Consider the following 27,811-nt stretch of genomic DNA (forward strand, 5'->3'; position numbering starts at 1 on the left):
TGGGTAGAATGGTTGCTTCGAGAACAGCTGGCTGCTTTCACAGATGGGCACTGTGGTAGGTGGAGTGGTGCAGGAAAGATGGAGGCAGCATTCCCTGCTGACATGCCAGTGTATGGTGGAAGCTTGGGAGTTCCAAAACCAGTTGGGATCCCACAGTGCTTCAGCCCTTCCTTTAAGCTGACATACTAATGGCAGAAGGTGCTACTGAAGCCTTTGTGCCAGGTCAATTTACAGCCAGAACACAAGTGCAGTGTCTGTTCTGTGGCGGGCAGTGGTCAAGCAGGCTTCAGCAGCAGCTGAGGCAAATATGGCTGCCTGGGAGGGAGCCAAGCATCGAGGTCCAGCAGTAGATCCTCAGGGATGAGGGAGCTCTTCTCTCCCCAGAATAAATGACAAGTCTCAGATGATCTTTGGTGAAATATATAATGGTGCCCTCCCCTGTATTTCCTGTAAAACGGACTTACAAACCTTGGGACGTGGGAGGAGTTTTGAAGTGAATGTGTTTGATTTGCTGGGGTTAGGAGTTCCAGGAGTACTTTATTTACACACAGCATCCCAGTCCTATCCTAAGAAGGGGAATGCAGTACTTAATTATCCTATGGGTAGCAGGGCATGGGGGAAGAACTCCCGGTATCATTAGAGGTATGGAAAAAGGTCATTGGTCATTGGTTGAAAGCTAAGGTACCAAGACATCTCATTAGCATGGAGGATATTTCCAGGAATCCCCAGGTGCACATATAGTGAGCTTCTTATGAGGAAAGGGTGGGCCTGTAAGCTTCCTAAGGGCTGTGTGACACTCCTTAGAGGATCTGGGGTTTCCCCAGATGAGGTCGAGTGGAGAGAGCACAGCTAAAGAAAGGAGTCCCATCATTTTAGCACTGAGATCAGGGCCTATCCAGTAATGCTAGACTTTGACCTTAATAGCAGGGTGCATTATCAACGTGTATGTATTAAGTGTTTCATGTGAATATATAGTACTCAACCTGTTTTTCTTGTTTTTTAAAGATTGGTTGGTTGGTTGGTTGGTTGATTTATACAGTGCTATGCCTGCACCTGCATGTATACCTGCAGGCCAGGAGACGGCATCAGGTTACATTATATATAATTGTGAACTGCTGTGTGGTTGCTGGGAATTGAACTCAGGACCTCGAGAAGAGCAGTCAGTTCTCTTAAACTAAGCCATCCTCCAGGCCCATGCAACTCCTTTTTCAAGAAACACTTGTTGACTGAACACTGTATTTGGTTAGTTTTAATTGTTATCTTGACCCTATCTAGAGTCAGCTTGGAAGAGATTCTTAAGGAGGAATTAGCTAGATCAGTGAGCATTTCTGTGGGATATTAACTTGATTATTTTAATTAGGAGAGGAACATCCACTCACTGTGGGATGGCACCATTCCCTAGGCAGGGGATTCTGAAGGTTGTACATACTCCTCTAGAAAGGCTGGTCATAAATAGAGCTTTCTTCAAAGACATGTGCATTTGTTTTAACCTTCTTCTACTTGGCTTAATGTCTAATGCTAGTCATTACTTTGATGCTCAACTCTTGTGTGAATGTGATTATCTGTATTTAGAGACATTGCTTCATGCCATGTTGGGTTTATCCCAACCATTGGCTCATCTGTCTTGGAGCAAAATGATGAGACCTGTCTCCAAACCTGTTTGGTAAAACATCTCTTGAGATGTTTCTCAAACTTTAGATAGATAAAAATGTCAAGAACAGCTTAACTAATACTGAAAAATAACAAGATAAAGAGATTTTCTTTACTAGCCAGTAAGTCCATTCTAAGCTACTTACAAAGCAATGTTGGCACATGTATGGCATAAAGAGGTTGATATGTATGTAATATCTTATTTTGATTACAAATGGCATCTTTGTTCAATGTGAAGAAGACTTACACACAACACATTACCTTTGTACTGGAAAAATATGGCCAGGTCCTCCACTTTACTTCAGCTATAAATTAAATTCCACATTGATTAGAAATGAAATAAAATGCTTTTTAAAAAGCAGAGCGTAAAACCCATAAATAAAACAAAATATAACAGTAATAAGAAAAAAACAACTGGATAATATCAGAGCTAAATGTTGTGTTAGATAAGATAAATTGTAAAAGATTAAATTATTTTCAGATTTGGAGAAAAAATATATATAGACTATGTAGCAAGCATTATAATTTATGCTCTATGGAGAATTTTATACATCAGGGAAATAGCTCAGACAGTAGAGTGCTTACTATTTAAGTCTGAGGCTCTGAGTTTGATTTCCAGAACCTGTGATAAAGAAGAACAAAGAATGACAGGCCAGTTAGGCAGTTTGTGTTTACATTGTCAGCACTGTGACAGGCAGATTCCTGGGACTTGCTGGCCAGGTATCTTTTGCAGTCTTTCCAGTGACAGACCTTGTCTTCAAAACAAAGGGAAAAAAGATTGATCTCAGTCCCTCACCTCTACCCTTCTATACACTCCTGAACACACAAAACATTTTATACAGCAATAAAAAATATGTTGCCTTAATGAAGTAGAAAATTATACTCAAGGTCCTCTGAAAGACTCCACGGAGCAGGGAATCAAAGCAGATGCTGAGACACACAGCCAAACTTTGGTTTGGAGCACAGGGAGTCTTATGACAGAGTCGGGCAAAAGAGGGGCCTGGAGTGGTCAGGAGCTCCACAAGGAGACCAGTGGAGCCAACAAATCCAGGTGGAGGAGGGTGTGCAGAGACTGATGCACAAACCAAGGACCATGCATAGTGTGGATCTAGACTCTCTGGTCACACGTAGGAATGGCAGCACAGTCTCCTTGTGGGTCCCCATAATATGGGGAGTAGGGGTTACCTCTGAGATGGACTCTGCTACACACTGGTTGATCACTTCCCCCTGGCGGGGCAGCTTTGCCTGGCCACAGAGGATACAGGCAGTCCAGATGAGACTTGATAGGTTGAGGTCAGATGTTAGGGGAGGAGAATGCCCCCTTTCTGAGGAAGGGGAGAGGGGTTAATAAAGGAGGGAGGTGATGAGGGAGGGGGCTGCAATCTGGATATAAAGTGAACAAATTAAAAATTAAAATTAAAAAGCACTGACAAAAATATTTCCTCAGTAATTTATAAAAGAGAATATATAGATGGCTGAATGAAAAGAATATCCATATCATATTTATTGAGCATTTACTAGTCATTAAATATTGCTTTATATTTTACATGTATTTAAAAAAGATTATATTCCCTAACTCCATGAAACAGTTCCTGTTATTTTCCCTACTTTACAGGTAAAGAAATTGAGGCACAACAAAACGACTTTTCTGAGATTTCTAACCCCATTTCTAATCCTAACCTGAAACTAAACAGAGTGGCTTCAGAGCCTCCTGTACTTGTGACTGCTTGGTAGTGCCAGCTCAAAGTACATAGACCTAGACTATGTGCCTGAAGGCTTACTTATGACAGTCTCTTCTGAGTAAGTAAGTATAAGTAGAGAAATTATAGTGAGAACTGGAAACATTTATCAATAGGAGGAGGGTTAGATGACAGTAGCATTTCTATTGTGAGCCAGTTTATGGCAGTGTAAGGAAAGTGTGGTAACTGCAAATGTACTTACATTAAAAAGTTCATAAGTTGAGTACTTTGGTATATTATATAATTAATTTTAAAAGTATGCAACTGTGACTGTAGAGGAAATGCATGAAATATACATGCCTAGCTAATATTATCATGAGTTAGCATTTTAGTAGGAATTTATTAATGAAATATCATGAATAATACTATATTGAAAATGATATTTCTGTTATTTGGGCAGTTGCACAGGAGACAAGATAAGTTATACTTTAAAAGAATCTTTATTTTTATGCATTAAAACTTTATTCCTGTCTTGAGGCATTTTGAAAAAGATTTATTTGAGACCGTTGACTATATGTGTTAGCATGGGTTTAAGTGTTCAATATCTCCAGAAAAGCATTGAATGTCAGCACCTGAGTGCAATAGATGTTTTTATTTTTATTTATTAAATCCAATAAATGTCCTATATCCATTCTTTTTAATCAGTATATATAGAATGTCAATGTTGTCTTATAAGCTGAATAAAGAAATGTTTATTTATAAACATAAAAGATGAGGGAAAGTTGAGGATATCTTTCTTTTCTATTCTCCTTTTGCCCTGAGAAATACAGTGTACACACCAGTGTGTTCTTTCTGGAAGTGAAATCATTTTGTTAGTATTGACACCTGAACATTTTATAATCTTTATATTTTCACTTAAAAGTTCGATTTCACAGCATCACTTTTTTATCTATTAATTTTTGTTTACAGGGGTATGAAGTTGATGAACAGTAAAATAATTCTTGGGATAATGGAAGAACAGAGGTTTTTGTTTTTTTTTTTTTTAAACACATTTTTATTGAAAAATAAAATAATTCATATTACATCTCATTTTCTATCCCATCCCATACATCCTCCCATTCCTCCCTCCCTCCCACTTTCACCCCAATCCCCCTTCCTTATGACTGTGACCGAGGGGGACCTCCTCCCTCTGAATATGGTCCTAGGGTATCAAGTCTCTTCTTGGTAGTCCACTATCCTTCCTCCGAGTGCCATTGGGCCTCCCCAACAAAGGGACATGGCCAAATATGGGGCACCAGAGATCCTGTGAAAGTTAGTCCCCAGACTCCACTTAACTGTGGAGAATGTTCTGTCCCTTGGTTAGATCTGGGTAGGGGTTTGATGGTTGGTGCCTTTGGTTGGTGCCTTTGATCAAGCAGAACCCCTGGGCTCAGATCCACCCATCATAATGTTCCTCTTGTAGGTTTCTAGGACCCTCTGGATCCACCTACTTCCCTATCCCCTATATTTTTCTCACCTAGAGTCTCAATAGGATAGAACAGAGGTTTTAAAACAGGAAAAATAAGATTGCTAAAGTCTTATGTGTATTTTACATTTTTTTCTAAGAGTCCAGTAAGTTATTACTGTAATTGTATCTTCTATTTTATCCTAAATAGGTAGTTTTTATATTTAGTTTCAAATACCTCGGAAAAAAAGGATAAAAATTATGAAATACTCCTTTTGACAAATAGAAGAAATAAGAACAAACCCACAGGCTAGTGCTGGATGCTGTGTGTGCTGGTTGTACGTCAAAGCATGACCAGCAGGTGGCACTACATGATTAAGAGAAAATTTGAAGCGCTCCACTCACTGCCCTCAAAGCAGGACATACCTTGTATTTCCAAAGTGCTCAGTTTTTCTGGGCATGGCAGTGCAGGTCAGTGATCCAGGGCTGAGGATGAGCAAGAAACTTGCTACCAGTCCAAGGCCAGCCTGGCATACACAAGATAACCAAAATAATCAAAACAACCCAAAATTTGAAGTAAAAATAATGCCATGAAATGAGAAAGAAGACTTAGGGTTCTCTTCAGAGGCTGTTGGGGAAAGTGCAAATGGGCAGGAGCTGTGCACCCACCACAAGAGAACAAGCATCTAGAATGCCTTTTTCTTACTTTGAAACTTCTTGCAGTAATTTTCTTTAAAATGTAAATTTTATTTTAAAAACTTTTAATGTATTTCACTCTAACATGGTCAGTATTGCTTCCTTGAGTCCACAGATATTGGAGTCCCTCACTCAGCTCACATGCATACACTGGTTTTGAGAGGAGCCTTGCTTTGTATCACCAGTAAGATTTACTAATCATTTACAAGGTACACCATTTCCTCATTAAAACTGAAGCCAGTTTTTCAAAAACAGCTTTCACAAGTTACATATGTGCTTGGGAAATGATCCATTCACCTAGAAATGAAAGTGTGATTCTGTACCATTGCTCATATTAAGGAAAGAAACTTGGCCCACAAATAATTTTTGCCTTTTTTTTTTCCAGCTTTTATTTTCATAAGCTGTTTCCCCTCTAGCTAGAAAAATATTCTAAAAAGGAATGAGTGGTTGTTATAAAATATTGACTACTGCGATTTACAAGTGAAATAATTTTGTAATAAAATTTTGAACAAGAAACATGTGAAACTCCTTTTCCTCCTTCAGGTGAAATACTAATTCAGCCTGAAGAATGGACAACTTGATTATAATCCTAAAGTATACTTTACTTTCTTCTACAGTGCTCAAATAACTGTGAAAGGGCCTAGGCCCTTGAAGATCCTTACCACTTTCTAACAGTGTGAAGCTAAGGACCAAACACATATGGGCCTTTGGGGACCACTCAGCACCTAAGCTGCACCAATCTTCAAAGACTCTATTTGCAAATAAAATTACTCTCCTGAGTACCAGAGGTTAGGAACACAACACAAGGTCTTAGGGTACACAATGTGACTCCCAGCAGAGAAGGATAGCTCACATTTGTCATAATTTAGCCATTGCCAAGAAATAGTCTGCAATGCTTTTTAACTACATGAACAATTAACTGGCATTTCTGGTTTGCCTGCTTTGTGCCAGAGCCTTTACTTGATGCTAAGAACTGATCAAAATAGCATGAGCGCAGATTGTTTTTAGAAGAACCCTTGCAGAGCTTCAAACCCTCTAATAGATGAAGATGTGTAGAGACTAACTAAATATAGTAAGGTTTTGTCCCAGGCTTTGTTCTTCTGGAGAAATGTGAAGCAGACATTCAGGAAATGTAGAAAGTCTTTGCCTGTGACAACCAGCATGCAGTAATGCAGTAGCACCTTTTGACCCCCTTGTTTAGAAGTGCTACAGATCACACACACACACACACACACATACACACACACACACACACACACACACACATACACACACACACATATACAGTGTGGCAGTAGTACCCAGCTGAGGACACAGCTCTCTCTAAGGAAAAGAAAAAAGTCCTGAGTAATTTCCATGGGTAAATATTCTCATTAGTACTTGGAAGCCACCAGGATGGATCCAATAGGAAGTAGGCAGTGTAATACCATCAGTTCACTAAAGAAGGTAGGAGGGAGCACCCACTGAGAGGGGGGGCAGTAGAATCAGTAGTTGAGGTAGAGAAGACAGCAACTGCATCAGAAAGAGAAAATACATTTAATATTTGTCTTGGGTCATTACTCCTGGAAGATAATTTTTTCAGTAAATGAGAGAAACCTGCATTTGAAATGAAGCATTCCTAAGTATTTCTGCCTTAATAATGCCTTGTAATGACTTCTTGCTGTTAGCCAAATAGAGGGAAAATGTGATCCTGTTTTTGTTTTGTTGTCTCATGTTATTGCCTTAGATCGCCCTACCCCTTCCCAGTGACCCACCCGCCTGCCTCTCTTTCTTGTTTGATTCTTTAATACAGGATCTTACTTTGTATCCTAAACTGCTTTCCAACTCCTATCCTGGCTCTGCCTCCTGAGTCCTGGTATTACAGGTTTCTACCATTGTCATTCAGCTAGCCCCCTCTAACTTTTATGTTTTCCCTCCCTCCTTCCTTCCTTCCTTTTGACTTTAAAGTTTAGTAATCACGTGCTTATCTATGTATGTGCATATGTGAGTGCAGGTACCCACAGAGTCCAGAAGATGCTGTCAGATCCCTTGCAGCTGTAGATATAGGTGGAGTTCTGAACCACTTAATTTGTGTGTGGGAATCAAACTTAGGTCCTCTAAAGAGCAGCAAATGGCTTATCAACCCTGAATCACCTCTCCGGCCATATCTTTCATATTTAAAGTGTGTGTGTGTGTGTGTGTGTGTGTGTGTGTGTGTGTGTGTGTATGTGTACACATGTGTGCTGCAGGACAAGTATGGTGGAATCAGAGGACAGCCTGAACAAGTCTGTTCCTCCACCATGTGGATTTGTTTGTGTTTGTGTGTAGGGGGTGGATTTCAGGTTATCAGGCTTAGTAACAAGTGGCAAACCATCTCACTGGTTCTTAAAAGAAAAGATCTGTATATCAGAGAAAACATGATGTTTGTCTTCTGAGTAAGACAGCATTTATTCTTAATTTCCTCTTTTTTTCTTTTTTCTTTCTTTTGTTTTGTTTTTTTTTTTTTTCAAATGGCATGTTTATTTCTTCTTCTTGGCTGAATAACCCTTCATTTGTGACTGTAACACATCTATATGTAAATCAATCAGTTGTTGATGAGCATTTTGGGCTGATTCCATAACTTGGCTGTTGTGAATAGCCCACTGATTAGCACAGATGCGTTGGTATTTGTGCCATATACTCTTGATTCTTTCAAATGAATAACCTGGAGTAGTGCAGTAGATCTCCTTCTCCTTCACCTTCTTCCTCCTCTTCTCTTCCTCTTCCTCCTCCTCTTCCTCTTCTTCGTCCTTTCCCCCCTCTCTCTTTTGGGTGAAGAACCTTTATGCTGATTTCTATAACCAATCTACTAACTCGTATTCCAATCAACCATGTATAAGTTCCTATACCTCATTTCCAAATCCTAGCCAGCATTTATTGTTTTATGCTTTAATGACACTAGCCATCTAGACTAGAGAGGGAAGGATTCTCAATATAGTTTTTGTTTTTAAGATTTATTTTTACCTTCTCTATGTCTTTGTCAGAGTGTCTCTCTCTCTCTCTCTCTCTCTCTCTCTCTCTCTCTCTCTCTCTCTCTCTCTCTCTCTCTCTCTCTCTCTCTGTGTGTGTGTGTGTGTGTGTGTGTGTTTGTCATATGTATGTAGGTACCTACCTGAGGATGAAGATTGTGGTGAATCTGGTGATAGCTTTTGGTAATATAAGCATCTTAACACACACACACACACACACACACACACTCACTCACACACACACTCTAGTATTTGCTGGTTCTCTAGCTGTCATGAAACTTTTGTAACTTATTCAGAATTGTTCTGGTTTTCCAAATTATTTGTTCTCATTTATGTACAAAAGATGACAACATTGGTTAAAAGGTAAATTAATGTCTTATTAGGGGCTGAAGCTGGAGCTCCACTATATAATGCTTGTCTAGCATGTATGAGGCCATGTCCAACTCCTAACTCTACAGAAAAGGCCACAAAGATCTTATCAGTGAGTACTTACAAGCACAGCTTGTCTGTTGTATATACTTACATATGATGGAATTTATTATCTTAAATTTGTGGAAATTAGAGTAGAAATTCATTATAGTAAAGAATGGGATTCATTTTTTTTTTCACAAAAAAAGAAAAAATAACATATGTTTTCTGTTGAGAAGAAATTTTTAATTGAAGTATTGCTATAGATAAATTTTTGGAATGTAATTTGTGAAAGGAAAGGAAATCTTATTAACACAAAATATAGCTAAGATATAAAATGAATTAATATTATTTAATCTATTTTAAACATTTTTCCCCCATGGCACAAAAGACTGAAAAGAAACAGAGTATTTCAAAACTGTATTGGAGCAGATTAAACATATATATATATGAAGGGTGAAATGGCAATAAGCAGGAGGCAGAATCGTCCTTGTGTGCAAGTTCAGAACTTGCACATTGTCGGCAAAATTGTAAATTTTAGGCTTTGGCCAGATCTATATCTTACAGCTATATTCATAGCAGCCATCACATAGAGTGAAGCATGGTTCTCTTGACTCCTTGGAGGATAAAATCATCTACAGAGTCTTTTATTAGTGCACATTATGGTGTAGAGCTACTTGAATCCAGTCGGTCTTTTAATTGCAATACACCTTCCATCATCCCCTTTGCCTCAAATGTTATACTGTTAATACTTTTCATTTTAAGGGCTTGCTATCAGATGTTTTAATAAATATAATGAAATTTAAGTAGTTCATTGAGTAGTATTGGGTCTTATATCTATTTGTGAAACAGTTACTAAATTAACATCAGTTTTGTGGCATGACTGGTCTTTCTAAAATATCAATTATGCTTTGGTCTTTCTAAAACATCAATCTATGATTGCTGATGTTCTGTGGTTTATTTGCTTATTTTTCTCCAAGTGGATCTTAGTGACACTTGAGAATCATGTGGACATAACTGTAGTAAGTGTGCACTGTATATAATTATCTCATTTCTGGACAAATGCATATTTGTACATTTGTGTGGGTGCCCACAGTGACCAGAGGTGGTAGATTCCTGTGGAGCCAGAGTTACAGATTGCTGTGATGCTGTGAGCCACCTCATGACCATGCTGGGGACTGATCCTTTGAAGTCCAGATCTTCTGCATTCGCACTGTGTGCCCTTGACTGCTGAGGGAGCTCTCCAGTCCTTCAAGGTGTTTCATACAGAGTATTTTGATCACTGTTTGCCTTCCTGTTAACCTTACTTAAGCACAGGTGCCATACCTAGCAGTAGATATCTAACACAAAATAAACCCAGTAGTGTTTCTGTAGACTCTTTAGCTCATATTGCTTGTTTTGGACACTTTTTGTTAACTAGTATTTTGTTTGCATTTTATGGTTTCCAGTTTTGTATTTTCATATGTTTTGTTTTTGTTTATGTATGTTTCTTTTTTTAAGTTGTGTTTTTCTTTTTGTTTATTTGTTTACTTGTTTGTTTTCTAAAGAGATGGGGAGGTAAAGAGTAAGGTGGGTGTGAGTTAAAGAATTTAAATTTAAAAATTATTTTATATGTGTAGGTGTTGTTATGTCTCTGTCGTGCTTGAATGCTTGATGCCCATGGAAGTCAGAAGAGGCCATCCGGCCTTCTGAAACTGGAGTCACAGATGGTTATGAACCATAATTTAAGTACTTAGAATTGAACCCAAGTCTTCTGGAAGAACAGTCAGTGCTTTTAACCACCAAGTTCCCTCTCCAACCCCCAACAAATTCTATATCATAACTTGATAGAATTGTTTTTTGAAGTGCTTCCATGGAACCCAGGGCCTCGTGCATGATAGTTAAATAGTCTGCTGCGGTCCAACACTAGGCCGTAAGAGAAAATGGCAAATCCTCAGATCTATCTACAAAGCTCTGATATGTTAGGCTTCGTGGTTAGTTCATGACAATAGAATTGTAAAAGTCTTTAGAGTCTTAGCTTGACCTTCCCCAGCTTTCTGTTCCCTAAGATGTGATGCATTTGGATTTGCAGCAGATAGTAGTTCCTCTCCAGCCCTGCTGCCTTTCTTCACTGTCGGCATTCAGAAAACCACCGCTACCTGAAGTTTGACTCTCCCAACTGTTAGCCTAATGTAGGAAGCAATCATTTAGTTTTAGCTGTTTCTCACTATTTAAAGGACCTCTTTTAATACCTAAAACTAAAACACCAAATCTATTAGACACTCTCATATTCCCTGATGACCCGACGTGCTCGCAGATTCTCACTTCTACGTGCAGTAGTCTTTAGCATCACTCAGTTTTCTAACTCTTTTTTCACCATGATGTGGAAGCTCAGTTAGGTTTCTGGTGTAAATGCAAATGCTCTTTGGCAGGCTTTTTAGCCATTGAATTTGGATGTGCTTTGCCATTGTTCCAGGATAGTTTAATTTCACTCTTCAGTACCAGTGTCTTTTCTCTTCATTGAGCAATGCATTTTTCTCGTCCTGTCACTTGTTAAGGATTTAACTTCTTTTTCTACTAGAAAAAGTCAACAAAAATGTACACTACAGGTTGGGATGTAACTCAGATAGGTGAGTCTGCACAAGGTATGAGTATCACAAGAAAATAAAATGGGCAGTTTGTTCTGTCATTTGCTGCCCCTCTTCTTCTCTTCCTCCTTCCCTCCTATTCTTCCTTCTTTACTTCCTTCCCTTCCCTCTTCTTCCTTATCGCCCTCTTCTGCCCCTTCTTCCTGTCCCCCTTCCTGTCTTCCTCTTTTCTCCCTTTTCCCCTTCTCCTCTCTCTCTCTCTCTCTCTCTCTCTCTCTCTCTCTCTCTCTCTCTCTCTCTCTCTCTCTCTCTTTGTTTCTCTTTTTGTAGCAGATCTCACTGTACAGTGCAGGCATTACATAGTATGGAACTAACACATTTGTCTCCTTCCTAAGGGTCTGGGAACTAAATACTTCTGTTAATATTGTACAGATTTTAAACATCACTTATCAGAAAGTAGTATTAAAACTAAAACTTGTGTATTCCAGAAAAGGTAGAAACATAGTAAACTTGAAATAATCTGTATAATTGTCTAAACTCTTAAGTGCTAATGCTCAAGCTACTTTTTTGAAATGAAAACTGGAGTCCCTGAAAGAAAATTCTTATACCAAGTGTTTTAGTTACCTTTGCTGTCACTGTGACAAAATACCTGACAGAAACAATTTATGGAAGGAAAGATTTATTTTGCTTCATAGTGTGAGAGGGTTCAATCTATCATGTGAGCGATGTGGCAAGGCAGAATGGAATAGTTCATATCATAGCAGGTCAGGGAGCAGAGAAAACTCAACTGGCTTTCACTTCCCTCCTTCCTAACTTCCTTCCCTCCCTCCCTCCTTCCTTCCTTCCGTCCATCCCTCCTTTCCTCTTTCTTCTTTCTTTGCTTCTTTCCTTCCCTCTCTTCTTTTTTCTGCCCAGGCCCCTAGCCTGTATAATGATACTGGTAGTGCCCACATTCAAGGGTGAGTCTTACATGTTGTTCTCTCTCTTTCTCGCTCTGTCCCTGTTTCCCTCCCTCTCTCCCTTTCTGTCTCTCTCTCTGTCAGATGGCCTCACGGATACACTCAAGTCTCCTAGATGATTCCAAATTCAGCTAAGTTAGTAACAAAGATAAACCATTATGCTAATGATGTCAACTTACTTTCAAAAGTCAGGTTGGCTAATCAAGGTCTTTCTCCTCCATGTGAATATCTGAGAACACATTTCTGCTCCTAAAGCCTCTTCCCTCTATTAAATTGTGTGTCTACTTTAGTGTTTGCTTAAGGAAAGTTGATTTTTCACTCCTTTAATTGATCTTGCCAGTGCTCCGAGTTTCCTCCAAATCTAAACACTGTTTTGTGCTGTCAACCTGGAGCCACAGAAGTGATAAGTAGATGTATTTCTGAGCAAGAACGTGATAAAAACATAATACTGGACTTTAAGAGCATCATGAAAGAAATGTTTGTTGAAGTAAAAATAATATATTAAGGAAATAAAATAGAAATTTAAATTGCATGGCTAGTCTAGGAATTTTGAATTGAAAACTTTCTAGACATCCATTAAACAAATAGAATTTCTTCTAAAAAACTTGTGGCCAACTGAGCTCACTGACACAGGCCTATAATCATAGCTACTTGGGAGGCTGAGGCAGGAGGATGGAAAGCTGAATGCCTGCTAGAGCGACAGAGTGAGTTCAAGGACATCAAGTCAGTGAGGCCTAGTTTCAAAATAAAAAGTAAAAAGACAATGAGGATGCATGAGGCCCTGGGTTCAATTCACATGGGGGGGGGGGGATAAATCTGTGGTATACTCCAGGGTAGCAAGGAAGCATCCAATTAGGCTATATGCTTTGGTGTTCAGAATAGAGTATGATGCTTTGAAATCTTGTAAGAGTAAGGCTTGGAATGGCCTCTTTGACCTCTATGCCTGGCTGGACGAATTCTAAGGAAGTCTTGGTACTGTGAACCTCGCTCCTATGTTACTTATTGTAAGAACTTTTCTTAAGACCATGGTGCTTGGCCTCACGTGGTGCCAGTGCCAGTGCCAGTGCTACACAGAAAACTCTATCTTAAAAAGAAAAAAAAAAAAATCATGATGGCATTATTACTACTGGTAGTTCTTATCCCCCTTTTCTTTCTCCCCAGAAATAGCCCTGGCCTTCAACTGTGCTTTCAGTCATTTCTGAGCATTGTATTGTTAACCTCCTTATATAGTGCATCACAGAGAGTCTCTTACCCATCTCTTTCCCTCCACAAACACTCCTTCCTCTGTCTTACATGCTTCAAAGTTGATAAAATTGCAAAAATAAATTTAATATCTACAAAGAAAAGTATACAGCTCATAGCTGTATTTCTTACAAAGTATATAAACCTTAAAACAGCATCTGCATCCTGAACCCCATTCTATAAGCAGCAAAGCCAGGTCAAATATAGTTACTCAAGTTAAAAAAGAAGAAATAAGCCGATACAATACTGCCAATGTCCTTTGTTACCCTCCTGGAAACAAGATAAGGGTTGACTGCTTATCTTGAGTCCTGCTGTCCTGTATGGAACCTTGCACATAACCACTCAGACTGGCATTCCCATTGTTTCAGCTTTGTTTCCCCACTGTTATATTCTAACATCCACTGTTTAATTGCCATGCTTTGGTGATCTTCACTGCTTTACAGGATGTGTGAACCTATAATTTATTTATGTATTCACTACTGATAAACATTTGCATTGCATTGCGACATTGCATTATGTCAGTTACATATAGTATTGTTTTTTTATTGTTTGGTTTCAGGGTTTTTGTTTGTTTGTTGCTGTTGTTGATTGGACATATTTTCTGTGTAAGCTCAGTATGGCATGGAACTTGCTTTGTATCACAGACTAACGTCAAACCCTCACAATTTTGCCTGCCAAATTCTAGGATTGCCAGTACATTCCACTATGTTTAGCTTTTATTTTTGGTGTACACATAAGCACATGGGATAATTTGTTGAATCATTGTGTTAAGATTGATTTATTTCATACTTTGACTTTTCTAAAATGATTGTGCCATTATATATTCTATAGGGTAAGCAAAAATGTTTGCCTCTATTTTTAAGGTTCTGGTATTCTTGAGTCTGAATATTAAATTGAGGTATATACTGAATTTGACAAACAATAGTAAATTCTAAAACTGTGACAAGGCCTTGAGGCTCAACTAGGCTAGTTAATTTGGTGGAGAGTATCTAGAGGGATACAGACTCATTTAATGAGGTGTTTTTACATACATTTCTCTGTCCTCAACTTGCCATCTTAGTCAGAATCATGCCCTTTCTAGGTGTAATGTTATATTGCAGAACTTGCTTTTGGAATAGGGAGATAGGATATTTTCTCATGGCAATTTTCATTTTTTTGAAACAGCATAGTAATCATTTGTTTTAGGCAGGGTCTTACTGTCTAGTCCTGGCTGGACTAGAACTTACTATGTAGACCAGGCTAGCCTTAAACTCAACGCGATATGCCTGCCTCTGCTTCCAGAATGCATCACCATATCTGGCAGCATAGATATCTTTATGTTTTCTGTTTGTCTTTAACTCACAATAATCATTGTAGTAGCTCCCATCAAAAGTATGTAAGATTTGCATTTCCTCTGTCTTCCATGTAAGTTTCTGTGTCAGTCTGCCTTTTTGTCACTGTGATAAAGTACTAGAGATAAGCAACGTCAGGAATGAAGAATTTGTTCTAACTCATAGTTTTAGAGGTTTCAACTAATGGATGGTCTGCATGGTGGAGCACTGTTGCTTATCTCTTGGTTGCCAGGAAGGAAGATGGGAGGGAGAGGAGAGAATTTGAGCATGAGAATAACTAAAGATAAAGAGCTGGTAATAAAATATTTTCTAAAAGCCCAATTCCAGTAACATGTTTTGTCTAACTTGGGTCTACCTCCTAATTGCTTATTCATTTATGAACATATCAATGGCTTAGCCCATGGATGAAATTAGTACACTCAAGATCCAGTCACTTCTTGTTAGTGATACTGTATTGGAACAAAGCCTTCAACACACTAGCCTTTCAGAGGAGGTACACTCGAGCAACCATGACAGTAAGACCATTGCTTGATGAGGTTTTGCAAACTGAATACCTCTTTATAGTACCAGCCACTATGCCATTTGTGAGTTTGATTTTACTGTCTTATTTTGGTTGTGCCTGGGTTTAGAAGCTCTGAATCAGAAAGGATTTATGTTCAGACAGGCGCAAAGAATGATAGCTGTTTAGAGCCAACTCCAAGTTGATGCTGACCTCTGGTCTGTTTCTGCTGTTGGGATGCAGCTTCGCCGAGGCCCTCCTTCAGCGTTTGGTTTCTCATCTAGGTCTTTTTTCCCTGGAGATTTCTGAACATTGCTTCTCACTTTGTTTATACATCTTAACACTGGGGAAGCTCACATGGTTCTCACAGACATTGTTCATAAGCCACTTCTCCTGCCTGCACAGATGTCCCACCCTGTCCCCAGGACCTTTGCCTTGTTTCTTTATTGAATCATATTGTATGGTAAGGTATGTAGTGTTTCTTAGACAAGTTCCTTTTTCACTTTTCTTGAAACTACTTCAGAATTTGTTTTAAAGTAAATCTCAAATAAATAAATAAATAAATAAATCTTGAGACTACCTCAGAATTTGTTTTAGAATAAATAAATCTCAAGCAAATAAATAAATACATAAATAGGTAAATCTCAAAAATAAGTCATTTAGGATTGCAGGCTGTCTGGATGAGACTTGATAGATAAGCTATGGTCATATGGTCAGGGAAGAGGTCCACCTCTGTCAGAGGTCTAGGGGAGGGGAATAGGGAGGCAGAGGGAGAGAAGGTGGGAATGGGAAGATAGAAACGAGGGGATATCAATCTGGATGTAATCTGTAATCTGAATAAATTATAATAAATTTTTCAAAATGAAAAAAAGATTTTTCTTTTTTTTTTAAAGAATCTACATTTAAAAAGATCTAGGCTACATTTGCAGCCACAAATTTTAATTTTTATCATTCTCATCTCATAAGCTCTCTGAAGACCTCCCCAGATTCTGCTATACCTTCTGTCAGTAACTGTATGTTGAATTCTCAGCCTTTTACCATATCCCAAGAATAAAAAGGTTGGATGTCTTAAGAGTGATACTTGTAGAAAGTTCAGTTATTTCTTTGGCTTCCATCTCCCTGGGCTCTTAGCCCTTTAGTTCTTGATTTTCTTCATGCTCTCAGATTAACTTTTGTTTAATTTATAACTTACCACACTTTCTTGTTTCTGGTGGCCATACTGATATTCCAAAATTCACTGAGAGCCTAAAACTGTGATTAACCTTCAATATTTTAAGGATTTTTATTAAATCTTATTAGTAAAATATTAAAAAATAGCACATGTATACATTTCAAATTACAGAAGAATGATAAAAATGTTGCTCTTTCTGCCCTGTGTGCCAATCTTAGTCTTTTTCTCGAGAGAAAGCTGCAGTTTTTAAAATGTCTTTTTATACGTGTGTGTGGGCCTTCACCTCCAGGTGGAGGTAAGACACCCCTAGTAAGCCCTGAGCTCAGAAACAGGAGGGCATCTCCACTCTGCTGGTGGCAGTTCACAAGACCCTGGTCCAAAAAGTATCAAAAGGCACTTGGTGGAAAACTAAAAGGAAAAAAAAGGAATTTTAATATGAGTCTTTGTTATTAAGGTACCACAGTGAGGTTTTGATGAATCCCATAGTCTATTAGGTAGAGGTCTCTAGGGAAACAGAATCAGTACAATGCATATACTATTAAACAGGGTTTGATAAACTGGCTTACAGGATGTCCCAACAAAGGCAGTCTACATAGTGGAGAGGCAGAGAGACCTCTTAACAGTTTAATCCATCAAACTGGATGTCTCAGCATTTCCAATTCAGTCCTTAAGGAAGACCTGGAACCTCCCTGGAGAGTTGCTAGTGTGTGGTAGAAACTGGAATTTGACTGAATGCAGGACAGTGACAGCAGCAGTAGACATACTTCCTGAAAAATAAAAAGCAAAGGCAGGTGACATTACTTCTTTTCTTCATGTCTCTGACATATATTAGGAAATACCACTCACTTTGAGGGAAGGTCTTCCATCTCAGTTAATACTCCCTGGAAACACCCAGAAGGGTATGCCTTAGGTCAGTGGTTCTCAACCTTCCTAATGCCGCGATCTTTTAATGTGGCACCTCATGTTGTGATGACCTCCAATCATACAATTCTTTCATTGCTACTTCATAAGAGTAATTTTGTTTCTGTTATGAATCACCATATGTTGTCATCCCCTGGCTCCTGTTTCCTTACCTGAGTACCCCTCATGTACTGTAAAGAAGCACAAATACTTCCCCTTCAAAATGGTTTTCCTCATTCTTCTTAATTTTCATCTTTTTACTTAGTTTGTCAAATCTTTAGTATTTTTAGAATGACAATATGACTATTTCACTCCTTTTTCCTACTTACAGGTATATAGCATTTTGATAGCTTTATAAACAAAACAAGCAAGTGAAAAATCTCACGTTGTAGCTTATTCTTGCCTGAAACCTGCTATGAAGCCTAAGTTGGCCCCAAGCCTGAGATCTCTTTTCCTTTGCCCTGAGAGCTACAGGCATGTGCTGCTGCAAGAGGCTTTCTGATAGAATTTTTTGTCCATTAAAATTTATTGATTCATCCTGTGCTTAGCACTTTGCTAAGTATTATTGTGAAAATTAATGGACGTATCAGATATTATCTTGGCCCACATGAGGTTAAAACGTAATTGAATGGGAATAAACTGATTATTAACCCACAGTCAAGTAGTAATGGTATACGGAGGGATCCGGGATGGGTCATAAAGATTTGATTTTGGAAAGCTTAAAGACCTTTATGGACCAGAACTCAGATGTGAATGCAAGATAGATAAAAAAAAAAGTGTGTGTGTGTGTGTCTGGGATAATGTGGGATAATGAAGAACTAAGAGTAATAGACGTAGATTATGGAAGCTAGAACTATCAAAATAGATAAGACAAGCCATATCAAGTGCTAAGAAGTTGGAGGATGCAGTCAGTATTCACGACCAGAGTAGGTCAGAGCAAGGAAGAGGAGGCTAGTTAGCTCAGTAATTCAATTTCTAAAACTTCCAAGAAAACATTCCAAATGTTTGGTGATAGAAAGAAAGAAAGAAAAAAAAGGATTAAAGTAACATTTTGAAGTAACTTTTTTCATTTTCTTTGTATTTCTGCCTCTTGTTGCCTTTTCTTTACAAATCTAAGGAAATTTTCTGGAGGGTGGGGATGGGAGGTGCTTGGGTTCTCAGTTGAAGGAGCTGGCAGATCTTAGAATCAGAACAAGTTACTTTTCTTTATAAGTTTATTTGTATTAGTTTTAATTGTGTGTTTGTGTGTGTGTGTGTGTGTGTGTGTGTGTGTGTGTGTGTGTGTGTATGTGTATGTGTCTGTCTGTCTGTCTGGAGGCATTGGATATCCAGAATTGTTAGTTATAGGCGGTAGTGAGCCACCAGACATGGAAGAGTAGCAAGTGCTCTTAACCACTGAGTCGTCTCTCCAGCCCTCGACACAGATTCTTAATCAGGGTTTCTTGTAGAATGCAAGAAAGTTTATAGGTAGTCTTCCGAGGTTCATGAACTGTCTGGAAAAACATACAACATTTGGTATTCTGATAATTTTCTAAAGAGGAATCTCAAATAAATTTCAGACTGTCTCACCTCAGGTTACAAAAAAGTTTTACTTCTCATTGGAGTTAAGTCTCATCAGAAGTGGGAAACCACCAATGGAAGAAGACAAGTGATACGATGTTTGAAATGTATAAAATTACCATAGTCCTTGCCATACATCACACAACTTCCAGTAGCCTCCAGTAACATTTTATACGTTGTTAACTGTGATGATGCTCACTTTAGGAATGTAGGGTTAGTTAAGCAGTATAATTCAAATTTGCATTTAAACATATTTATTCAGTTCACAAAGGCAATTGTTCTGATGATAGTTCATTTCTTCTATAATGTTAATAATGCCTTTGGGTTTATATAGCTTTGGGGTTTTCTATATTTTTTAGTATTTTCTCAACACATTGTAGCATAAGAATGACGAATAGTTTGAAACTACTCATTAACTCCCATTGTGGGTTAAACTCTGCCAGAGCACTTCTGTAATGTGGCTTCTTAGACCCTGTTTGGATCAGGCACAAAAACTGTACTGATGAGTTACCCTGCTACCCTAGTTCCATGTCTAGCACACACACAGGAAGCCACTGTTCTGTTAATTACCTTGCCTTCATCCATATTTCTTTGTCATGGCCTTAAATGTCTTTAGAATGATGGTTTATATAGACTTCATAAATGTAGTTGGTGTTGGAAGCTTTGTGTCATGATTGAGGTTCAGCTCATTAGTGAGGCACTTGCTTATTATGTCCAAGGCTTTGCACTTGATTCCTAGCACTACCAAAACAATTTAAAAAGAAAAGGAAATCTGGGGTCAAGAAAACTTAAGTTTAATCATAATCTTTTCTTAGAGGCATTCAGATAGCCAGCCACAGTAATGTTTAACCTAATGTTTCCTTTCTTTTTCATTTTTATTTGGCTTTGTTTTCTGATTTCTTATTTTTTACGGTCTTATTTTCAAATAAGAATACAAAGTAAGAAATGATAGAAACCAAATGAGGAAACACTAAAACCATTCTTTCATTTTCTTTTGTAGGTTGCTCTCTGATTCTCAACAGCTGGACATTTTAAGAAAAGCAAGATCTTACATAAAACAAGGAAAATTTGATGAAGTAGTAAGTACATAAGTCTTGCGGTCAGGACAGGGTGAGCTCTGCACGCTGAGCACATCAGGCGGGCTGGGGGTTCCTTGAGGAGGGACGTTAGCCTCAGACAACCTCCCCTTACTTCAGGTAACCATGGCTACGGTTTTCTATCTTGGTTTTAGAATGGAACTACATTGCCCCCCCCTTTTTTTTTTAATTTGGAAAAACAGATTTAGAGTAACCATCAGGAGGGTATAAAGGACCACGTTTGCCACTTAATGCCACTACATTCATACCCGAACTTTGACTTTAGTCACCTTTACCCTTCTGGCTTTTGTATTGTATTGTATTGTATTGTATTGTATTGTATTGTATTGTATTGTATTGTTTGTGTAGTATTGTATCATGTTGCATCTTATCATCTCATATTTTTAATTATGATTTTGAATTTTAGACTTTTTCCCTGGTAGTCTTGAACCCAGGGCCTCTCATAAGCTAGGCCAGCCCTCTTACCACTAAACTACATGCCCAGCTCACTGAACTATTCTTATCTTCTAACATATTGTTTTTTTGATGACATTTTATAGTATATTTGCATAATCTGATATGAAAGTAAAATATAATGCATATGCACACATGCTTAATATGTATATACATATGGGCATTTCCATTATTGGGGATATATACTAGAGAACCTTTATTTCTTGTATTTTTCAACTGAGGATCATTTCTGCATAATGAATTACTTTAAAACAGTACACAGATCACAGATAAGATAATTTCCATTAAAATGCTCCATCCTCCCAAATTAAAAAGTCTGTTCTACTCTGGTACTATTTTTATGATTTGCAAGAAAATCCTCTCAGTTGAATCTGCTGCTAATCCTCCCACCTACAGTTACTTAACTCCAATCTACTGTAGTGGTATGCTTGTATGGAGCACCACTTTCCTTGCTTTCACTGTTTCACTGTATAAGTTCTATATATGTTTTGTCCCCATAGGTCTCCCTCTGTGAAGAGCTGATTGACCTAGCATTGAAAGGATTGTCCTATTATCACACTTATGACAGACTCTTTCTGGGCATCAGTGTTGCAATTGGTTTTGTGGGATGGACATCTTATGCTTCTTTGTTAATCATAAAATCTCATTCTAATATCCCAAGAGGCACCAGGAAGGAAGTTAAGGTAAGTTCAGATCTAACAAAGATTCAGACAATAGTGTCAGCAGGACTACAGACTAAGAAACTGAATCAAATCATGTGTGCTGAGTTCACTGAAGATTGTAAGCCTAAGTGAACTGCTGTGTCTTTGCTTTGCTTTTGTTGTGTCTGTTGTTTTTAGTGGCTAAGAGGCTACATTGCTTACAGTGGCTCTGTAAGTTAAGAGAAGCATAAAGAAATGGATATGAATAATTTAAGTTCTTCTGTAGTCTTAATGATGCTGTTACTGTTTTTTCAAATAACTACTCAGCATAAGCATTCCATATACTTCTAGAATAGGTTATTAGGAAGCTACCTCAGGGCTGAAGAGATGGCTCAGAGGCCGAGAGTGCTTACTGCCCTTGCCGAGAACCTGAGTTTAGTTTCTAGTGCCCGTATCAGGTGGCTCACGAGTTCCAAGGAATCTGATGTCTTCTGGCCTCCCGGGACATCTCATTTACACATGCATGGCACACAAACTTAGGCAGGCTCATACACATGCACATTAATAAAAATAATAAATAAAGCCACTTCAGGCTGGTGTGGCAGTACACACTTTTCATCATAGCTCTCAGGAAGCAGAGGCAGGTGGATTTCTAAGTTCAAGGTCATGCTTGTCTACAGAACAAGTTCCAGGACAGGCTGGACTACACAGATAAGTCCTATCTCAAAAACCAGAAAAACAAAACAAAATAAAACAAACCACTTAAAAACAGTATACTTATTGTTATATCATATTAAAAGCTGGACAAATAATAAAATCATTGTTTATTCTTTTAAAGTCATATTTATGCTTTTCTGAATTTTTCCCCTTTCAGCTTTTTGACATAAATTCCCAGAATGTTTTTTTTTTCTAATTTTTTAAAGAATGATTTAATTATTCCAGTGTATTTGAAGTTGGTTTAATGGGAATTACTTCTTACATGTTAGAGGAATACACAGAAATGACTATGGTTTGGTAATAGAGAGCTATATCCAGGGATTCTGAGTCTTTAAAATATATACTTTTTTAACCTTCATTTAAGAGTAAAAATTTACTGTGCTATCAATGAAAAGAGGTCAAACCTCTAAACAAGTGCTTGTCAGCCTTCCTAATGCTATGATCCTTCAATACAGCTCCTTGAGTTGTGATCACCAACAATAAAATTATTTCCATAGCTACTTCATAACTGTAATTTTGTTACTGTTACAAATCATAATTTAAATATCTGTGTTTTCTGATGGTCTTAGGCAACCCCTGTGAAAGGGTCGTTCACCCCCTCACAGAAGTAATGACCCACAGGTTGGAGTCACTACTCTAAACTGAGAATGTAACAGTACATATATAGTTTTATTGCATTAAAGCACTTCCCCATCTTAAACTATATTGCTGACTATCATTTACCAGGCTGCACATCCTACTTCCATTTCCTTTGCTTCATTCTTTCTAATGATTATTACTGTGTCCAAATCCTCTGAAAATTAATGTATTCTGCTAGTATATTTTTAATAATAATAGTCTATAAATAACGTTTGTAAGTAGCTTTTAACATCTTGTATTTTACTTGTCTATAATGTAGGGAAGAACATTATTGCTTAATTTCAATTGTTTATAGTTCTATAATGCATCTTAAATAATTTCTTCCAAGTAATTTTAATAATTTCAGTATATTTCGAGTTGGCTGTAGTGGGAATTATTTCCTACATGTTAAGGAAATAAACAAAAATGACTGATTTGGCAATGGAGAGATACATCTAGGAATTTTATGAGTTTTTGAAATGGGTTTTTGCACTCTTCACTTCTAACTGTGCGTTCTACCTTCTGTTAACAAAAGATGACACTGAGCTGAGGGGAATTAACTGACTTGGTAACAGCCTCCCAGCCAGCATGTGGAACACTGAGATCGGAGCCTTGGTGCCAATGATAGCTCTCCTCTTGCTGTTTAGAATATTTTTGTTAAAGTATCAAGAATTCATAGTTGATAGTTGTTTTTGTTTATTAGTTTGGTAGTATAGTCAGTATTTAATTGTATTTACAGTATTTACAGTAAAATGCTATATGTTGTACAGAGAAACACAAGATTCAGATTTTACTATAAAAAATGGTATTAAATACAGTAGGTAAGAAATTAACACACAGCCGTCTTCCATGGTATTGGTCACTATGTATCATACTAAAAATGACACTCTTAATGTATATGTTTAAGATGGTACAAGGGCTTTCATATTTTAAATAGAAGAGAATCCGTCATATTGATAACAGTAAAATAGTAAGTCCTAGTGTGAGATTATTTTATTTTTAAAGACTTATTATTAATTATGTGTATGTATGTGTCGGAGAGTATGTGCAGCTGCCTGCAGAAGCCTGTAGAAGTCAGAGGAACCAGATCTGGAGCTAGAGTTACAGGTGGTTGCGAGCCATCTGGAACTTGGAGATCTTCTGCAGGCGCAGTGTACACTGTTAACCACAAAGTCACTTCTCCAGTTTTTGCTGGAAGTTTAGACTATAGAGAAAGGGGTAAATTCAAGGAGATTGGGTTGGAGAGATTGCTCAGCAGTTAAGAGCACTGTCTGTTCTTCTAGAAGTCTGGAGTTCAATTCCCTACAACTACATTGTGGCTTACGACCATGTATACTGGGACCTGATGCCCTCTTTTGGCACACAGGTGTACATGCCGATAAAGCACTCATATTCATAAAATAAGTAAATCTTAAAATTAAAAAAAAAAGCAAGCAGATTGAATGGTACAAGCAAAAAGTGCTGGGAAGCGATATGTTTGTGCTGGGCAGCAAGTCGTCTTGATTGATCTCCATCTTTTCCAAGTATACCCTACCCTGGATGCTTTATGGATGCTGTTCAGTTAGGGTTAACCTCACTGCAGCTCTGATGGTTATGATTCTCATAATATGGAAGGGAGATTGAGGCTTAAGATAATTCTACCATATTATAACAACTGTAGGATATTGAATTGTGCTTTAGACACTCTCATATCTTTCGTTTATTATTTTACTCTTTTAAAAATGGTGTAAATAAGTTCTTATCTCTTAGAATCAATTACAGTCTTGCCCTCTTTAAATTTTAGAGCTCTCATCTATTCACACTTACTTAAATTTGCCCTACTATCCCTCATCATTTTGTTATGGAATCTCTATTTTCTTTAATTCTAGTGCTGCTGACTGAGAGATTCTGTAATTGCTGAGATAATACAAAGAAGAATAAAAATAATAGCCATGGTTTATTAAGCAACAATAACATTCTAGTTACTTTGTTAAGCCCTATGTAATCTGACTTTTATTACCAACACTGATAAACATGATTAAATTTATTGTTGCCATATTATGGATAAAACAAAACTTTGTCTAAGGAAAGCTTTGTACTTTGTCAAAATTATTTATTTATGCATTTTATATATATGGCTACTTTGTCTGCATGTGCATCTGTACACCAAAAGATGGCATCCTACAGGTTAGAGTTGACATGTGGGTGCTGTGAATTGAATTCAGGACCTTTGGAAGAGCAGTGAATGCTCTTACACTGAGCCATCTTTCTAGGCTAAACCCCCACCCCACCCCCAATCCCTGCCCAAAGGTTTGGACTGATTCTTTCCATATTAGTTGTGTAATCATGAAAATGCTGCACAGACATGCCCACAAGCCAATCTGATGGGAGCAGTTTCTCAGTTGAAGTTTCATCTCCCCTGGTGTGTAAAGTTGACAACCAGATCACCCATCACAGTATCATAGCCAGTTGTGGAAAGGAAACAAAAGAGCACTCACTCCCTCTCTCCCCTCTCCTTGCCACCCAGTTCCTTTTTTCTCTCTAGGCATAATTAACATCTTCTGAAGTCACTTTATACCATTTTGTAACCGCTGCTTCAGACCCTAGATCTCTAATTCTTATCATTGTTGTTCCCCAGAATGTGCCCTTTTCCCCTTTGGGGGACTGTGTGTCCCTGGCTCTTGCACTTACACCTAGTCCAGAACATCAGGAGGCCTTGGTAGTCTGGTATATGCGGCTAGCATATAAGGAATTCTGTATTCAGCAGGTAGTTGAGAAGAGTAGGTATCGCTGAAGGAATCAACTGTGTTTAAGCATTTGGAGAGAGGTGAGTGGGCAGCATGGCAAGTTGGAGCTTGAAAAAGCAGAAACTGTTCCAAATGAAGAGTGGTTTATTGTGTGAAATTGAGTGGCTTATGTGCTAGCCATAGAAGCCAGTCATGAGTTGTACGCATGTACGTATGTACGTACATACATACATACATATAACACACACACACACACACACACACACACACACAATGTTTCTTAGAGGAACTATGTTCTAAGTTCTCAATGAGTTGTTTACAAACCAACTTTAGGACCATTGCCAGTCTGTAGCTGAGAATTGCCTACTGGTAACCATTCTATGATGGCCACTTTCTTTGTTTATAATCTGTCACCTTCAAATAACAAAATTTTCATTTTGAAAAAACTCTAATTAATCATCTAGTTGCAGAAAATATGAAGAATGTATTTTTCCTCTTCATAAACTCTTAAAGCTATTAATCAATATGGGTTTGGATGTATTTGAATACTCTGTTTCATTTTCAGAAACCACACCATCTCCTGCCATGTAGTTTTGTAGCTATTGGTGTCTTAGTAACATGCTTCCTGCTGATCCAAGCCTGCCCCTGGACTTACTATGTGTATTGCTTGCTGCCAGTGCCAATATGGTATGCAGTTCTAAGAGAGTAAGTAGCATGCCTCTCTGTCTTGCTTTCTTCTTCACTGGCACTAGACTTCTATAGCGTAAGTCATAAAAGATGGTTGTAACACTCTCAGATGTCCCAGCACTCATTTCATTTGCAACTGCATAGTGCTGCATATTAAACATCCCTTCTGACTTCGCCTTTATTTCCTTGAGGAAGCAGCGACCCCATTTCTTTTTTTCAGTGTTTTTCAAACAAAAGTATAGAATAGAATAACATAATTATTATTACTGTCTTATGTCATGAATACTTTGCATCTTGAATTTGTTTTGTCATCTGGTGTTTCAGAGTTTCTTAATGTTTTTCAAGGATATTTATGTATTTTCTTTCCATACACTTACTTTTTCTTTCTTAGCCATAAAATAAATGAAACTTTGTAATTATTTCAAATATTATATTAATGTGTAGTAGCAGAGTCCTCACACTGTTCCCTTGTACTGTGATTCTGTCTTCATGTACTTCCTCACTGTGGTATAAAAGTGGCTTCTTACTATTACAGTCAACCTGGAAAGGAAGATGCTCAGTCAGGTTTAAGCTTACTGAGGAGACAGAAGCAGGATAACCTGCATTTCTAGGTCTGGGCTCTACAGGGAATGGCTGCCTAAAAAATGCAGACAAAACAAAGCAGCCAGCTACCATGTGCATCTTGACACTGTATATTTTTATTATAATATTTGTTGATTCTAGCTGTGACTACTTCTCCTAAAATAAAAGTTTAAGAATATTGAGATATTAAAATATGGAAATGCTTCAAATATCTTTAAATATGAAGAAAAAAAGACTGAGCAAAGAGCACACTATACTTCATCTGAAGGGAACAAAGCTGTTTATTTGCTTAGTTTGCTCTCGGTGTGTTCTGACAACATTTTTCTTGTTTCAGAATTTTCTAAAAGGAAGAAAATGCTGTTCTACTATAGAACCCCTTTTGAATTATTAAATAGCCTAGTTGTAAAGATAACATACATATATTAACATTTTAAGGGAAGTTGAGATGTAATTTTGCAGTTGTTTTATTTCACCCTTTTGATAGCTTGTATGGAAAATAAAACATAAAAAGTGAGTTTTCAAGCTGACTATATGGTCCACCGGCCAACACTCAAGGCACTTGGTTCCCATATGGTAAAAAGGAGTGAACAGATTCCTATAAATTGTTCTCTGACCTCCACTGTGGATGCACACTAGAACACATACCCACACTCATATATACACCGAATAAATAAATAAAAATTAAGTTTTTTGTTCTGTTTTTCTTTTGAGGCAGGGTGTCCTGGACTCACTTTGTAGACCAGGCTGGCCTCAAACACATAGCAATCTGCCTGCCTCTGACTCCGAGTGCTTGGATTAAAGGCATGTGTTACCATGCCTGGCTAAAATTAAATAATTTTAACACATTTTTACTAGAATATTCATAGTTGAAAATGAAAGAAGTATCCTCCTTGTGGTACTAACTTTTTTCCCCTAGGTGGTATTATTCTATTCTGTAGCCATTGTTTTCAATCAGAAAAAGGTCATAAACCAAGTGACACTACTTTTTATAATTGCCTCCTTAATGCTGTACAACTGCTGAAGTTTTTTTTCTTAGTGATGAAATGCAAAGTGTACTCAAGTATGTAATACATTTTTGGTGGTTATAAATTCTCAATTACAATTAGTGTACAATTAATGACATCTTAAATTGGGTTTGGAAAAGGTTATTTGGCTCAGTTAAAAAGTGCAATTAAGCTGGAAGTAGTGGTGCATGTC

The 27,811-nt window shown here is 37.8% G+C and overlaps 1 protein-coding gene across 1 annotated transcript in view; it reads left to right on the forward strand.

Moving 5' to 3' along the window:
* Positions 1-27,811, forward strand: part of Pign (phosphatidylinositol glycan anchor biosynthesis class N) — a 96,200-nt gene that overhangs the window by 18,519 nt on the left and 49,870 nt on the right. The window contains exons 12-14 of the mRNA XM_051147225.1: positions 20,094-20,172; positions 21,144-21,326; positions 25,911-26,050. Of these exons, the coding sequence (XP_051003182.1) occupies positions 20,094-20,172; positions 21,144-21,326; positions 25,911-26,050 (402 nt within the window). The remainder of the gene's footprint in view (positions 1-20,093; positions 20,173-21,143; positions 21,327-25,910; positions 26,051-27,811) is intronic.

Source organism: Acomys russatus, chromosome 6 (genome assembly GCF_903995435.1).
Source record: "Acomys russatus chromosome 6, mAcoRus1.1, whole genome shotgun sequence".
NCBI lineage: Eukaryota > Metazoa > Chordata > Mammalia > Rodentia > Muridae > Acomys > Acomys russatus.